Consider the following 16,473-nt stretch of genomic DNA (forward strand, 5'->3'; position numbering starts at 1 on the left):
TTACAAGTGAAAGAGACATTAACCCTTAGCTATCTGTTTATGACACCTTCCAATCTTCTGGAAGTTACCAGATACACTTTACAAGCCAGTCATCTATTCCAATGTAGCTACAAACCTGATATAAGGACTTTGTAATCATTTGTATGTATATGATCTATTAACCACTCTCCTCTTTTATTATTAAATCTTTAGCTAATTTACTAAGCATTGGCACCAGTGTGATTTGTGGGTAAGATCTGATTTGTATATTGACCTGGCTCTGGGGCTTGGTCCTTTGGGATCGAGAGAACCTTTTTCTTTTACTGGGGTGTTGGTTTTCATACCCATTCATCCCCAGGACGGGTGGGACTGGTGGTGATACTGGGAAACTGGAGTGTCTAAGGAAATTGCTTGTGTAACTTGCGGTTAGCCAGTGGGGTGAAACTGAAGTCCTTTTTGTCTGGCTGGTTTGGTTTGCCTTAGAGGTGGAAAACCCCCCAGGGCTGTGACTGCCCTGTTTGAGCAATTGGTCCTGATTTGGCACTCTCAGTTGGGTCCCGCCAGAACCACATCGTCACACTAGTCTGATCTGCTGTATAACACAGGCAATGGAACTTCTCCAAAACAATTCCTAGAGCAGATCTTTTTGGAAAAAAACAGCCACTCTAGATTTAATAATTGCTGGTGATGGAGAATCCACAACCACCCTTGGTAAATTGCTCCAGTGGTTAAATTACCATCACTGTTGAAAATCAACACCTTATTCCCAGTTTGAATTTGTCTAGCTTCAAATTCTAGCCTTTGGATTGTATTATACCTCTCTGTCTGCTAGACTGAAGAGCCCATTATCAAGTATTTGTTTCCCATGTAGGTACTTATAGACTGTAATCACGTCACTCTTTAACCTTCTCTTTCTTAAACTAAATAGATTCATTTATTTCAGCCTGTCATTATAAAACACGTTTTCTAATCCTTTAAATCATTCTGGGGTCCCAAATCATCAGCTTAATTATCTTGTCTCCATACAGCAAAACTATAGTTTTCAATAAATATTATCTCATGACAGTAGAGAAAGTCACTTTCCTGTGGTCTGCAGTGCATCACAAGTTATCCTTACCAATGAAAATAAAATCCTGACATACAAATTGGGGTCTGTTGGAAACAAGATACATGTGTAAAATCTCTGCCCACATGACGTTTCTGAAAGGTATTGTTTTTGCCATAATACTCTTATTTGTTGCTTTCCAAGACACTTGCCATTCTAAAAAAAGACAGGCAAATACTTGTCTTCCCTTCCCCATCAATATGAAACTATTTTGAAATGTTCTGTTTTTTATACTTCCGGAGCTTTTGCCCCTTATATAACTGGCTCTGTAGAAATCTGCAAACATTAACACAGCAAAATGAGGTTATTCTCTCTCCACTTGAACAGAACATTTATATAAAACAACACTTTATAACCCAAGTCACTTATAGGTCCCTTAGTAAGAATGAGATTCAGGTTATGAGACCTTTTCCACATTTTATATCAAATAGAAACCAAACGGACTCAAAATATTTACAGCACAGTTTCAATACCAAATAAAGGAAATAGTTTTTCTATGGCAAAAGATTGGCTTGGAAATGAGATGGTTTCCTTGCCAAATCAGTCCATAATCCTTAGCAACCCATCATTTAGCTAGAGGAATTAATTACTTCAATACTGTCCATTTGATGGGAATATTTCTGTCCTACCTTTCTGTCAGATAAGATGAAAACTGAGTTGGAATGGATCCTACTAATATCCTTGTTCGCATGTGGGAATTCTCGATGTATTTAACAATCCTGTATTTAAATGCAGCTTTTTGTATTTGGGAGGGATTACAAAATCAACATTGGAAGCCACTTTGTCAAGTTTCCGCCGAAGTAAAGTCCATTTTGGCTTAGAAACCTACTCAGGGTAGGAATAAATCAAGCATTCCTACTCAGGGTAGGAATAAATGGTCAGTTTTCAGAATGGAGAGAGGGAAATAGCAGGGTCCTCAAGAAATCTGTACCAGAAGCAGTGCTGTTCAATATATTTACAAATGATCTGGAAACAGGGGTAAATAGTGACATGGTAAAGTTTGCAGACAATATAAAATTGCTCAAAATATTTAACTCCAAAGTAGACGGCAAAGAGTTACAGAAGTATGTCTCAAAATTGGGTGACTGGGCAACAGAATGGCAGATGAAATTCCGTGTTGATAAATGCAGAGTAATGCACACTGGAAAACATAATCCCAAGTATACTTAATATGAAAAGGTACAAATAAGGGCGACAAAAGTGATCAGGAGTATGGAACAGCTTCCCTATGAGAAGAGATTAAAAAGACAGACTGCTGAGCTTGGAAAAGAGACAGCTAAGGAGGGATATGATAGAGGTGTATTAAATCACGAATGGTGTTGTCATAAACAGATAGCTAAAGGTTAATGTTTCTTTCACCTGTAAAGGGTTAACGAAGGGAACCAAACACCTGACCAGAGGACCAATCAGGAAACCGGATTTTTCAAAGCTCAGGGAGGGAACGTTTGGGTCTGTGTCTTTTGTCTGTCTCTCAGCTATGAGAGGGATCTTTTATCTTCTCATAGCTTCTAAATCTTCTGTTTCCAGCTTGTAAGTACAAGCTATTAAGACAATAGGCTTTTATTTTATTTTTTTTCTTTTTTTTAAATTTTGTTATTGTTTTTTTTTTTTTTTTTTTTTTTTTTTTTTTTTTTTTCTTTTTTTTTTTTTTTTTTTTATTTTTTTTTTTTTTTTTTTTTTTTTTTTTTTTTTTTTTTTTTTCTTTTTTTGTTTTTTTTTTTTTTTTTTTTTTTTTTGTTTTTTTTTTTTTTTTTTTTTTTTTTTTTTTTTTTTTTTTTTTTTTTTTTTTTTTTTTTTTTTTTTTAATTATTTTATATTGTTTTGTTTTTTTTTTTTTTTTTTTTTTTTTTTTATTTTTTTTTTTCTTTTTTTTTTTTTTTTTTTTTTTATTGTTTTTTTTTTTTTTTTTTTTTTTTTTTTTTTTTTTTTTTTTTTTTTTTTTTTTTTTTTTTTTATTTTTTTTTTTTTTTTTTTTTTTCTTTTTTATTTTTTTTTTTTTTTTTTTTTTTTTTTTTTTTTTTTTTTTTTTTTCTTTTTTTGTTTTTTTTTTTTTTTTTTTTTTTTTTTTTTTTTTTTTTTTTTTTTTTTTTTTTTTTTTTTTTTTTTTTTTTTTTTTTTTTTTTTTTTTTTTTTTTTTTTTGTATTTACATTGTAATCCTTTTTAATAACAATAAATTTAATTAATTAATTTTTGTTTATTGTTCTCTTTTTTTTTTTTTTTTTTTTTTTATTTTTTTTTTTTTTTTTTTTGTTTATTTTTGTACATTGATTGTTATGTTCGGTGCAATTATACAATGTTATGGATTCTTGTTTTTCTATATTTTGTGTATGGTTGCCTGGAAATTGTGTCTTAAAATTGCTATTTCTTTTTTTCTTCTTGGAATAAGGTTGTGTATTTTTCATTTTTTTCTTTTAACAATTGACCCTGTCATTGTCAAACCTGATAACAAGACTAATGTATGTGTTTTTCTTTTTATTTTTTTTTTTTTTTTTCTTTTAATATTAACAGTTTTTAAAAGGACCTGTTTTGAGTTTCTTGGCGCTAAGGAACAAAGGGAAGGGAAACATAATTCTACTGTGTTAGAATCTACGTGTAGGGTGATCTTGAACAGCCTCAGGGGAAGGAGGGGAGGGCGTAGGGGGAAGAGGGTGAGGTACTTTAATCTCTCGGTGCTTGTGTTTAAGACTTTGAGTCTGTTACTTCCAGCGGGAAGCTGGGAGGCGTAAATCGTGTGGACGGACAAGGGGGGAGGTTATTTCCCTTTGTTGTTTATAAGGACTCAGGGCATCTGAGTCTTGGGGGTTCCCACAGGGAATGTTTTGGAGACCCCGAGGGGAGTCAGGCCTGGAAATTTCCTGGGCTTTGGTGCAGCTGATATCAGATCTACGCACCGCTCCTAGGCCCTGGTATTAAGCTTTGAGCGGTTTTTGTCTGATTATTCCCTTTCCAAATCTAGCTTCTCCAGTTTTGTGATATGAACGCTAAGGTTCAACTAATCTGAGTAGGAAGACTACGACACGGTGGTCTTTTGTGATAAAGTTATAAGGAGTCTCTATTGACGGCCTCGAGATCAGCGATGGTACACACACAGAAGCCAGGGGTCAAAGGAAGCCCAATTAGGAAAAATTTAACAGGCATCAGGGATTGCATGTTCACCTTGGCGTTCGTGTGTGTTTGCGAGACGGTAAAACCAAAAAGGAAGTACTCCGTCCTGTTATACAATGTGCATGACCGCATTCTTACGAGGGTCCTGATAGGGTTGGTTGTCAACACCTGGGTGAGGAACTCGTTGCCCAAATTTGGGGATTTGTTCATGATGTGAACGCGGGCCGAAAGCAGCGCGGCCAGTGCAGCTTGGTGGTTCAAGAAAGAATTAAGATACAAGTTCATGGCGGGAGCCACTTTTTCCCTCCCATAGGTCCAATCGGCCAGAGGCGGCGTAATACAGAATTCTTAATCCTGCGACTCAGGCAGTGTAGGTGTGAGGGCTGCGGGTCCTTCTTGGGCTTGGATCAAGCTCATAGATGGTTGGTGATTTTAGCTTTATAGAGCCTGGTTCTGAGGGCAGCAGCCCCAACTTCCTCACTTACAGAAAAAACAAGCTATTGGTTATTGGCTCGTGAGCTGGACATGCAGAATAGTTCAGGTTTCTCCCTTTACCACGGTAAGGAGGATGCAGATGTATCCCATCAGGACGACGTCATGCCTCCTCTATTGTGAGGTTCAACTCCATCTGTGTAAGGCGCCTAACCTGAAATATTCACAACGCTCGGTCTCTAGCAGTTCCAGGTGTTGTGAACCAGACTAAAAGCGCAAAAAAACACAGAAACATCCTCCAGAACAGTCCTTTCTACCCTACGGAATTCAGATCTCCTAAAAGTTCAACTGCCTCAAGTCGAAAATAGGAACCAGAGATATCAAGATATCTGCACCAGGTAAGTTTCTGTCCTGTTTGTGCCATCTGCGCAGGTAGGACACTCACAGCCCGTGAGCCATCCCAGACAGGTCTGTAACAAGTCTGTCCAATGAAGTCTAAGGATCCCCACATCAGGACATATCTTCTCTTGATAGTACTTCCAGCCACCAGTTGGTTCTCAAACTGTGTCGGGTACCCAAAGTGGTCAAGACCAAGTTTTAATGCGGGTGGCCAGGGTCGACTCAGATACTGCTGGGGCTTCGGTGCCTCAAAAGGCCAGCCCTCCTGGCGGATGCCGCATGGCAGAGCTGAGTGGTTATCGCGGAGGACCCTTCTCGGCTGCAGCTATGGGATGGGGTTAAAGCCTTTGCTTTGCCCCCTGGCCTGCACCACTTCTGCGGCTCCCTTGGGCCAGGGAAAGGCAACCAACCACAGCCACCTGGGAGCTTTGGGCAATTCCGTGCAAACGTAAACAAAACGTTTGGCGACCCACCAGCAGAATTACCCTGACAAGGGTCAACGTTGCGCCTGGGGCAGGCATCGGGCAAATTGACTGCCCTATTTTCCTTCACAACCTCGCCTCTTGGGAATCTTGTGCACTCTATGATGGGTATTATTTTCAGGGGCATCGACTAGTTAAGACTCATGTTAAAGGTTGCATGACAACCCTCTGGGAACTCAAAGAGTAACGAATGGTTAAAGGTGCTAGAGTGTAGTTGAAGGCCTTGTGCTAGGGCTAATGGTCAGGTGGACCCAGGTTATCTGTGAGATACATGCCAGTACCCACGACTATGGCCATTAATTCCCAGCGACTATCACTTAACTTTTATGCATTTCTCTCGATTGTGCATGATCTCTACTAGTTTTGGTATTCTCCCCCAATAGTGTGTATAACAATAAGATAATTACAAAGTATTTAAATGCAAAATATTTGTATGCTCTTCAAGATAGGGAAATTACAGATCCAGACAAAACGGTATTAACCCTTCATACTAAAGACTATCAACAAGACATGCACTAATGACCTCAGCCATGTATGCTTATGTCGAGATACAGGGAAGGGTAGTGCCGCAGAACTAGTATATATTTCCTTGTTTTCTCATTCAGACAAGGCAATTCTTGAGTATTTAATCTTGTTCATCCGGACGTTAATCGTAGCAAATCCTAATGTTTGTATTTGGTTACTTTTGAATCTTTGGCCTGTCCCTTTATGAAATGGGACAGCATGTCTCAGTATCCTCAAGGAAAACGGACTCGTTTTTGAGACGAGTGCATAATGATGTCAAGTGCGCTGGACTTTCGTAAGCTCAATCGTGGGTCGTTACTGTCAGATCCTCTAACCCTATGGTGGAGAGAGAGTGTAGATAAGACTTTAGTAATCTATGTTTGAGACTTCATAGTTTAAAATCTAACACCAACCCTCCAGGTTTAGAAATCAGCCAATAATGACCTTGCAACGTAACGCCAGTCTTGCTGCATATACTGGATAATAGAAATTTTATGTCGTATACTTACCTGTGTGTAGCTGAACCAAATGCAAGCCTATTATATTTCTGCACTACAGAAATAGTGAAGAAAGACGAGATAGACTGGATCTTAGAGAATAGAGTCCAGAAAATTCCCTTTGATCATTGTCCGGTCATTTTGGAAAATTGGAATAAAGGATTAAGAGCATTTGGGAAGACGGTTAGGTGAAGCTTAAAATCTTTAAATAACTGCATTGTAGACTACTGTCAATTTCAACTCTCAGGTTACGGATGAAATGCTTAATAGAGGATCAGTCTAGTAGAACTAGTTTGCGAGTGTAGCAATAATGGTCTGCCCTGGTATAGCTTTTTTTGATTAGATAGTTTTATATTACACCTTGCGTATCTACCAAATCTTTCATATTATTCTAATTAAACCAGGCCCTGGAAATTCCTGGTTGGTGGCAGCGATATCAGATCTAAGCTGGTAATTAAGCTTAGAGGGTTCATGCTAGCTTCTCAGTTTATGAACGCTAAGGTTCAAATCTGAGTAGGAAGCTACGACAGGTGTGGATAAAGTTAATAAGGAAGTCTTATTTACCTCATCACATAACACAAGAACCAGGGGTCACCTAATGAAATTAACAGGCAGCAGGTTTCAGACTAACAAAAGGAAGTACTTCTTCATACAATGCACTGTCAACCTGTGGAACTCGTTGCCATGGGATGTTGTGAAGGCCAAAAGCATAACTGTGTTCAAGAAAGAATAAGATAAGTTCATGGAGGATAGGTCCATCGGCGGCCGTAAGCCAAGATGGTCAGGGACGCAACCCCATGCTCTGCGTGTCCCTAAGCCTCTGAATGCCAGATGCTGGGACTGGAGGATGGGGAAGGATCACTCAACAACTGCCCTATTTTCTACATTCCCTCTGAAGAATCTGGCATTGGCCACTGTCAGAAGACTAGGCTAGATGGACCAGTGATCTGACCCACTATGGCCATTCTTACATACTATATACAAAAGAAAAGTATTGTCCTTACATTAATTCCAAAATAACTTGTATTCAGGAAGGCAATAATTTTCTTCAGACAAGGAATTTAGTATTTAATCTGTTCTATCCACTAGCAAAATTAATGTTGATTTTATGAGGGTCTCAGGGGACCTTTGTAATAACTGATGTTTTGTAAAATTTAAGTTCACTTTGGAAATAAATTTCAGAAATGGAATGAGAAGAATTTCCAATAAAGATTAAGAGATTGGAAAGTTAGGGTTTAAGTTTACATTTTAATTACGTAACATCCTAGAACTTGCAGTTACATTTCTGTTGATCTAAAATTTAATCCTCTTCTACAAAATCTTCATTTTCTATTAACTTTTAATGTCAGGTTTTTTAATAGGATTATGTATTCAAACAGATGCCTTCTGTAAAAAGAGCTCTGTAACGCTGTCACATGATTTACAAGATAATAGCTTGTCTTTTACGGGGCTTGGTTGTAATGCATGTGATCAGCCAGGAACATCTCTCCAGTGTTACAAATGTACACATTTAATCAAGGTTTATGATTCTGGACAAGATGTCACTGGCAGGAAAAAAATCCCAAAGCTGCCAGTGCAAATTTTGGCTGCAAATCACTTGCAGTGCAGTGATATAACACAACCCACTATAACTCAAATTCACATATAACGCGGTAAAGCAGCGCTCCGAGGGAGGGGCAGGGCTGCACACTCTGGCGGATCAAAGCAAGTTCGACATAACGTGGTAAGATTTTTTGGCTCCCAAGGACAGTGTTATATCAGGGTAGAGGTGTATTTCCAATTCTCTAAGGCTCTGCTGACACCCACTTGGGAATGAATGCATGCAGATTTGGTCACCTCATTATCAGAAAGATTTTGACAAACTAGAGGGAGTTCAGATATAACATATACAAAAACCAGCCAACCAAACAAAAAGCCCTCCAAACAAAACCAAAGAACAGTGGTCTGGAAGGACTGATGTTTGAGGAAATTAAAAAAAAAAGAAAAAAGTTAAATATATTTGTTAGTTGCCTTTTCTGAGCCAAAAAGCAGCCAGGAAACACTTTGGGCACCAAGAAGCTAGCTACAAAGGGGCTCTCCTTAATTTTGGGAGAACTAGAAATGGAAAGAAGAATCTCTGCCTCTTAAAAAAAAGTCAGTTTCTATGCATCTTCCTGGTCCAGAAAATTTTGTAGTCAGTAGCTAGTAGCCAACCTCCACTTCTGCAACAGGAAGCTGGGGGAGGGGTGGAGGGAATGTAAGATGCACCCATTTGTAGGTTAGATCTTTCTCCTACTCTTTCTCTGTCAGATGTATCTAGACTGAAAAGTTTTTCAAGGCAGACAATGTACTTCTCTATGTAAAATGTCTAGCACAACATGGCCCTGGTTTTGGCTGGTTCCTAGGCAGTTCAGTAATACAGGTAATCAAACATTTATATAAAATGCAACAGTTAAGTTGGAGATGCGTCCCAAAGAATTCTTTCCTGAGTTTTTCCAAAATCCTTAGTGTTGAATTGGGCGTAGTGCTGTGATCATGGACTAGAATTGGGTACAGTGCTTTGCAGACTCATCCAAAATTACAAAGCCTGACTGAATGTGAGGCAACAAAAATGCACAACTATTTGAATGGCGTAAACGATGCCGAAGAAGAATTTTTCAGGTTGCTGCATAGGAGTATAACTAGGTGAGTAACAGAAGGAAATTAAGAAACAGAAGATTTAGGCTGGGTATCTTGAAAAGCTTCCTGGAACTAAAGTCAATTAAGTTGTGAAAGAGTCTCTCAACATTTGGCATAGTTAAAATTAGACTGCAAAATGTATTAGAAGATGAGCTGTAAGGAACAATCCTGCATTGGCAGATAGACTGACTGGATGATTTAACCTTCTATCTCCTATGACTACATACAGTAGGAAACAGTATAGATTCTCGGCCAGAAAAGCACTGGATAGATTGGTTTGACTGTTACCTTCAATCTGACTGTGGCCTACTAATATCCTGTACCTTGGCAAGAAAAATCTATTTTAATTTAAATCACTGAAAGACAAAGCCTCTACTCAGTGTCAAATTGTATATATATAAAATATGGCGAGATATTCTACTCCAGAAATTCCATCAAGCATTAATGATTCAGACAAGTTTTTAACCTCATGGATTTTCTCAAAGACAGGTTATGGTTAATGGATCCTATCCAACCTTTGCACTTGATGATGGATTTCACTTTACAAATTCCTCTCTCTCTTTTTTTCCCCCTCATGTCAGGCACATGAAGAATTTGTAAGAAGAGCATAGGTTTTGCCCTGGCATATCTGATATTCTTGCCTCACAAACACACATTAGACACTATTATAGTATAAGTTACTCTGCCTACCTTTGTACTGTATTATAGTTATTGAAATTGGCAATACCACTTTTCTTTAAAAGATTGAGAAAAACAATCTTTCACTAAGGAAGAAGTTGCTTTATTTAAATCTTAGAAACATGCTCATTCAATTCTATTTTCATGGTCAATCATTTTATCTGGGGGTACATGTTAACTATTAACTTGCTGTCTAAATCACCGACTTTATTCCTTCTCTCAAAACATATTAGGCAAGCTCCTCAGCTGTTGCTCCACTGATTTTAGGTTACACAACCTGCAGATCAGCTCACTGATTTAACACAATGCTCAGAATCTTGGCCATGGCTGGGATGCAAACAACACACTTAGGTCAGTGGTGCAGCAATGACTTTAAGACACTTTCACCGATTCTTGGCTGGCTATATGTTGGGCGCATCCCTGTGAATAATTTAGAGCAGAATAAAGGCTGCTGTAAATTATATTGTTTACCAATGTCTCCAAGGGACCATTATGGCAGCCAGGGACTGTCAAGGAGCGGGGAAACCTCAGTCAGTCTCTCTTTTCCCAGTCACAGCATGTAGGCATAGTCTAAGAGCCATTACACCAGGTCTACAAACTGTAGGGTCCCCCTTCTCTGGGTTGTTCTTTCTGTGACCAGCTATACTGCCTTAGAAGTGCTTTGCACGTCCACTGCAAACCAGCCCAAATATATGTATTATTAAGATTGCTATCCTTTTGATCTTATTCTGTTTATCTTCTAAATATGCATTTTCCTCAGTTTGTACAAATTAATTCTTGATCTGCTTTTATATAGAGAATAAGAAATCCATAAATGCTAAGAGACTGTATGAGCTGCCTCTGTTATGTGGATGTGTTTATATTGCTTCAACTCCCTCTTTTTTTTATAGAGTTTAAGTATTTTATTTTCTGGAGTCTGTGAGAACAGTCATAAGCTTATAGTCAAAATGAAAAAGGCTTTATCCAGATATTTTACCTTGTGTGTAATACAGATATGGGGAACCTGTTCCACTAAATTCTCACCTACATTTTTCTAAGCAAAACTAATAGACATTAGTTCAGTACACTATAGAGCTCATTATCAGAAGCAGATACCAAAACTTTTAACAAAGCTATCTTTCTACACATATGATTAGTATCTTGACAGTATTTTCATACTTTTGAATCACTAGTGTAAATAACTTTGTACAAATTAGTGTGGCCTATTATCCAGGGAACAGTTATATCGTCAGCTAGAGCTGGCTCAGACATTTTGACAAATTTTGCAATGAAAACAGAAAGGAAATTTTGCTAAAAATATTCACGAATTCTCTCCCCACACACTTTTCAACCACCCTAATTCCTAGTCCTTCTATTAATTCCTTGTGTGACCTGGATAAATCAATTAACTTTTTGTGGCTCAGTTTCCCTTCTGGAAAATAGGCATCACAATGCCTGAATATTTCTCAGGAGCACTGAGAGTCTGAATGCAAGGAAAGCTTTGAGAGCCTCAGATAAAGAGCTTCGGGTGCAAAGCAGTAGAATTCTTAAGGGAAATTAAGACTGGTTCGTAATCAATGGCAGATTTCAAATTAGCAGCAGCATGTGTACATTTTCATGTAATGATGTTAATGACATTTTAAAACCTTAAAATCAAAGGGTCAAGAGATACTCCTGCAAAATACTGAGCTGGTCTGATGTCCCTAAACACCATGCACATCGGTGAGATTTTAGGATGCTCCACACTTCACAGGATCAGGCCCCATGACACATTTAAGTATTCTTATAAATCAGGTCCTAAAAGAATGTATCATAAGGTCTGACAATTTAATAGCAAAATGAGCTTGATTCTCGTCTCACACTAATGAGATTAAGGAGTAACCCAATTGAAATCAATGGAGTAATGAGAATGAGGCAGACGTACATGGAATGGGAATTTCCATAAGCACTTGTCAGTATCCAGATCATTACAGATATGTAGAATAAAAACAGGTCATATGCAACCAAAAGGATCAGTAAAAACTGGTTGTCTAACAGCTGATCTTTGAACAAAGGTCAGTGTAAAACATACTGTAAAACTTGAAGGTGTTTTCTGACGGTCAGTTAACATAACCACTAAAATTTCACTGCATTGGAACCAGTCTACAAGAATTGAAAAAAAAAAACATTACAAAACAAGCCAAGAGGTGAAGCACATTTAGCCCAAAAAACTGTCCACAGGGCCACAAAAAATGGCACTTGCAGAACAGCTAACACCAATGACAGTCTGAACAAAAAACACTCCAAGACATCTCACCAGCTCAACCCTGCAATAACATGAAGGGAAACCATCTTACCTCAAGTTTATATGCCCTTTCCCTGCTGAGGGGCTCCAAAGGAAAGCTCAGGTTATTTGCTTCTGCCAGGGAACGCAAATCAAAATAATACTTGGCATAAACACTGGAGGGAACATTAATGTTGAACTGCAACAACTCAAGAAACTGGCGCTCCAGCTCATTCCTGTTAACGAGAAAATAAGTGTAAAAATACATTTTAGACTCCCGCCACCACCAGAACATACTGTACATCAAACTACAACAGATTGAACCAACTACACTTCTTAGTCCCAGGAGAGAATAAAACTAGTTTCAGTGTGTCACAGACATCTCTCACAAGTGCTGGGACATCCTCTAAACCATAGCTTTTCTGAAAAATTATTTATTCGTTTCAGCTTCCACTATCGTTCTTTAATCATTCAGGAAAAAATTAGTTCCCCATCATTCCCAGTCTTTTTTTATGGATGCTTCCAATCAGAGTAAATGAGGTTACTTTTCCCCTATACACGTAAGCAAAATTCATACTGGGCAACAATAAAACAAGACAGATTTGTTTACCAACATAGCTGTCAGTAATAGAGACTATTATTGATATTCCCACACAAAACACTTCGTAAAATCTGAGTTAAGGTTGTCTGACTGTTTATCACACACCAAAAACGAATGGAAATAAGCCAGTAAATCAGTGGTTTTCAACCTGTGGTCCATGGAACCTGGCGGTCCGCAGATTACGTCTAAGGGGTCTGTGCAAGACTGTTTTTACCATAGAGCAGTGGTGCACAACATGGGGTCTGTGGACTCCAGGGGGGCGGGGGGCGGGGTTCCGCAGATTACGTCTAAGATTTTTATAGGGGTCCACACCTTCATTTGAAAATTTTTAGGGTTCCACAAATGGGGGGTGAGGGGGAGAAGGTTGAAAACCACTGCAGTAACCCATTGAAGTTAAAGGGTAGATGGTTTTCATAACTGATATTGCACTGTTCTCTATGTTGCTTGAGATGCAGGTGTGCAAAGTAAACAAGGTAGGTTGTCATATTGAAAATGGCAACTACAAAATATGTTTTGTAATGTTTAAGAAAAAGGAATGAGGGATCAATGTTGTACATGATTACTCTAAGGCAAGCAATACAGTTTATATGGAAATTGCAGCATTAAAATCTGCATGTGTGTGTTTACTGCTGTGATACATTTAGGCTATACGTTGATTGCACAGGATCAGTGTGATAAAAAGTGGACAGCGCGTGATGAAAGGAAATAGTTGAGGTTGTGAGAGGAAAATGCCAAGTGGAGCAGTGAATGACAGCTAACTTTTTTGCTCTTCTCATTTTATATAGAGGCCATCACCTTGCTTTCACAATATATCCCCACTCCCTATTAAATTCCCTCATCCAGCTTTTAAAAATTGATACATATCAGTATTGACATTTAAAAGCTAAATGGGGGACTAACTTTCTGATAGTGCTCTAACAGCTCTCTAGTAGCACTAAAGCAGTACATGTGTTACAGAAAATCCACACTGACATAAAATTTAACTTTTGAAGAGTTTACCAGCAGAATACAAGATTTGAATTTCTCCAAGCTAAGCCTGGAGGAATAATATAGAACATGAAGCCTGTTGAGAGAGAGTGAGTGTGTCTGTCCATCTACTGAGGAATATACCAACTTTGACAAAACAGCACACATCCTCAGACTTCTTTTGGCTACATCTTGGCTCCCAGATTTCCAGGTAACATCGGTAGATCATCTACAACTGACTAGCAAAACTACAGACACCCATTAAAACATACACATATTCCTCATTTGAGCTAATGTAATTTAATTAACCAGCTCTCCACAACAGATTATTGTAATGTGCTGTACTTATGGCTACTCATCAAGTTTACACGGAAGCTCAAACTAGCTCAAAACACAGCTATATTCTGAGTGGTGAGAGCAAGTGCATTTATATACACCTACAATTCAGTTCTCTACATCAGCTCCTGTTTGCCTCTAGATGCAATCCAAAGTTTTGGTATTGATCTATACGGCTGATCTATAAACCCAAATGGTCTAGATCAGTGGTTTTCAAACTGCAGGAATGTAAGGCACTGGGTCACGGTGGCTCTGGTCAGCACCACTGACCGGGCCGTTAAAAGTCCAGTCAACAGTGCTGCCCAGCTAAGGCAGGCTAGTCCCTACCTGTTCAGACACCGCGCTCTGCCTGAAAGCGCCAGCAGTAGGTCCAGCTTGTAGGCGGGTGGGGGAGGGCACCGAGCACCAACTCTGCACTCCCATTGGCCGCTCAGCAGGGCCTGCGAGCGAGAGCCACATGGAGCTGCTTGCACACCACTCCCTAGAAGCCGGATCTGCTGCTGGCTGCTTCCAGGGCACAGCATGGTCTGCAGTGCCAGGACGGCCTGCCTTGGCACCCCACTGCGCCACTGACTGGGAGCCAACCAAGGTAAGCCCGTGCCACAAACCCTGTGCCCTATCCCCTGCACCAGCACTGAGCCTCCCACAACCCAGAGCCCCTACTTCTCCCCAAACCTCTCATCCTCGGCCTCATCCCAGAGCCCACACCCCCATCGCAGAGTCCTGAACCCCTCCCACACTCTAATCCACTGCCCCAGCTCTGAGCCCCCCCCAACCCAGAGCCCCCTCCTGTACCCCAAACCCCTCATCCCTGGCCCCAGCTCAGAGCCCTCACCCTCTCCTGCATCCCAATCTCCTGCTGCAGCCCAGAGCCCCCTCCCCACCCTGAGCTCTCATCCCCAGCTCTGTTGGGTCATGGGCATCAACAATTTTCTTCAAATGGGTTGCCAGAATAAAAAAGTTTGAAAACCACTCGTCTAGATTCTGGTTGTCTGAAAGACACTTTCACCCTATACCCTATCATGATGGTTAACATTGCGACTAATAGCTGTGTTGTGTTTGTGTGTGTTAATTTCAATATTTAAAGCCCTTGGCTTCCCAAGCGTCAGGTACCATAGAAATTCATAATACGATCCCAATTACTTGAAAAGCCTTTGAATGAATTAGCTATATGCATACTCATGGAAGCTGGTTTAGCAAGCTTTGAATTCTGTGCTTAAGTGTTTGGTGTTCCCCCAAACTAAGAGTTCAAAGCCTGCTGAGCCAGTTCACCCAGAATCATCTAACAGAGAGCCAGCAGGCTTCCCTGAGACTGCTGGCTTTGGAGCTCCATTCCTGAGGACTACAAGAAGTTGGCAAGAACAGACCTAAGTTGCTCGGCTGGACTGAGTTACACAGGCGTTCCAGGGCTGAGGGACAAAGTCCCCTGGGGAGCTCAGTCGTGCCCAGCCAATAAGCTCTGCAGGAGCAGAGCTTTGCCTAGTCCTCAGAAGACATATAGAATCTAAGGATAATCAAGAATGTGGGTAACATTGTTAGATAAGTCAAGTATGACTTTAACAGCACCATCATGCATTCCACACAGCCGCTTCAAAACTGGTTTTTAAGAAGTGTGACATGCTCATCAGAGGCTAAGCTGGAGAAGGAGTGAAAGGAGGTCTTTGCTGCAACTCTCAGAACCCAAGTGTCAGGAGTGAGGGAACAAAACCATGTAGGGAAAGAGTAGCTTAGCAAAATCCATCATGAAAAAACTCAAAACAGCCAAGAAAGCACTGCAAAAATGTACAACATGGAACAATCCTGCAGCGGCAGCGGGTGGATCAGATGACCTACCACTGGTAGGACTTTCCCATCTATACTTTGTATTCTCAAATCTTATGTCTGATTTTGTTGGACTAGAAGTGACATCGACCTTTTACTGATTATTTTTAATGGTAACAGTAACTCTTGAATTAAAACAAAATAACAATAGAGTGGCATCTGCCGTATTTCCCACCTTAGTGACACGTGGGTATGTGTTTTCCCCATGCCGTCTGGGTGTGCATATCGCTTACCAGAACAATCAGATTTTTATTTATTTATTTTTGGCCCATGACAATAAGCCCTCATTAGAAATGGCCAGTTAATACTGATTTAGACTAAACTTTCTTAATATTCCAGCAACAATAGGTCACATTTTATAAAGCTCCTCCCAGCCACAGGGAACCCAGCATGCTTAATATAAAGCTCTCAGCTGAATCCTAGCATTTATCCTTTCCCTTACAGATAATTTTGAGACCAGGTATAAGCCTGACAAGCAGTGAACTAATTGGAAGCTAAAATGGGGCTTTTTGAGCAATAATGCTTGGACCTTCACTGCTTTGAGGCTATAATCTGAGATTTAAAAAAAGATGTGCTGTCTGTATAAACATTTGTTCTCCTTTCCCCTTCTCTCGCCTCCAGCCCCCAATAAAAAGCTTAGACATGCCAACTATACAAAGTCTCTTTA

General features: G+C 39.6%; 1 protein-coding gene across 5 annotated transcripts in view; it reads right to left on the reverse strand.

Moving 5' to 3' along the window:
• The window catches only part of CCNY (cyclin Y), a 235,617-nt gene that overhangs the window by 6,959 nt on the left and 212,185 nt on the right, over positions 1-16,473 (reverse strand). For all 5 annotated transcript variants that reach the window (XM_032774274.2, XM_075062219.1, XM_075062216.1 and 2 more), the window contains one exon: positions 12,156-12,318. In XM_032774274.2, the coding sequence (XP_032630165.1) occupies positions 12,156-12,318 (163 nt within the window). The remainder of the gene's footprint in view (positions 1-12,155; positions 12,319-16,473) is intronic.

This window comes from Chelonoidis abingdonii, chromosome 2 (assembly GCF_003597395.2).
Source record: "Chelonoidis abingdonii isolate Lonesome George chromosome 2, CheloAbing_2.0, whole genome shotgun sequence".
Taxonomy (NCBI): domain Eukaryota; kingdom Metazoa; phylum Chordata; order Testudines; family Testudinidae; genus Chelonoidis; species Chelonoidis abingdonii.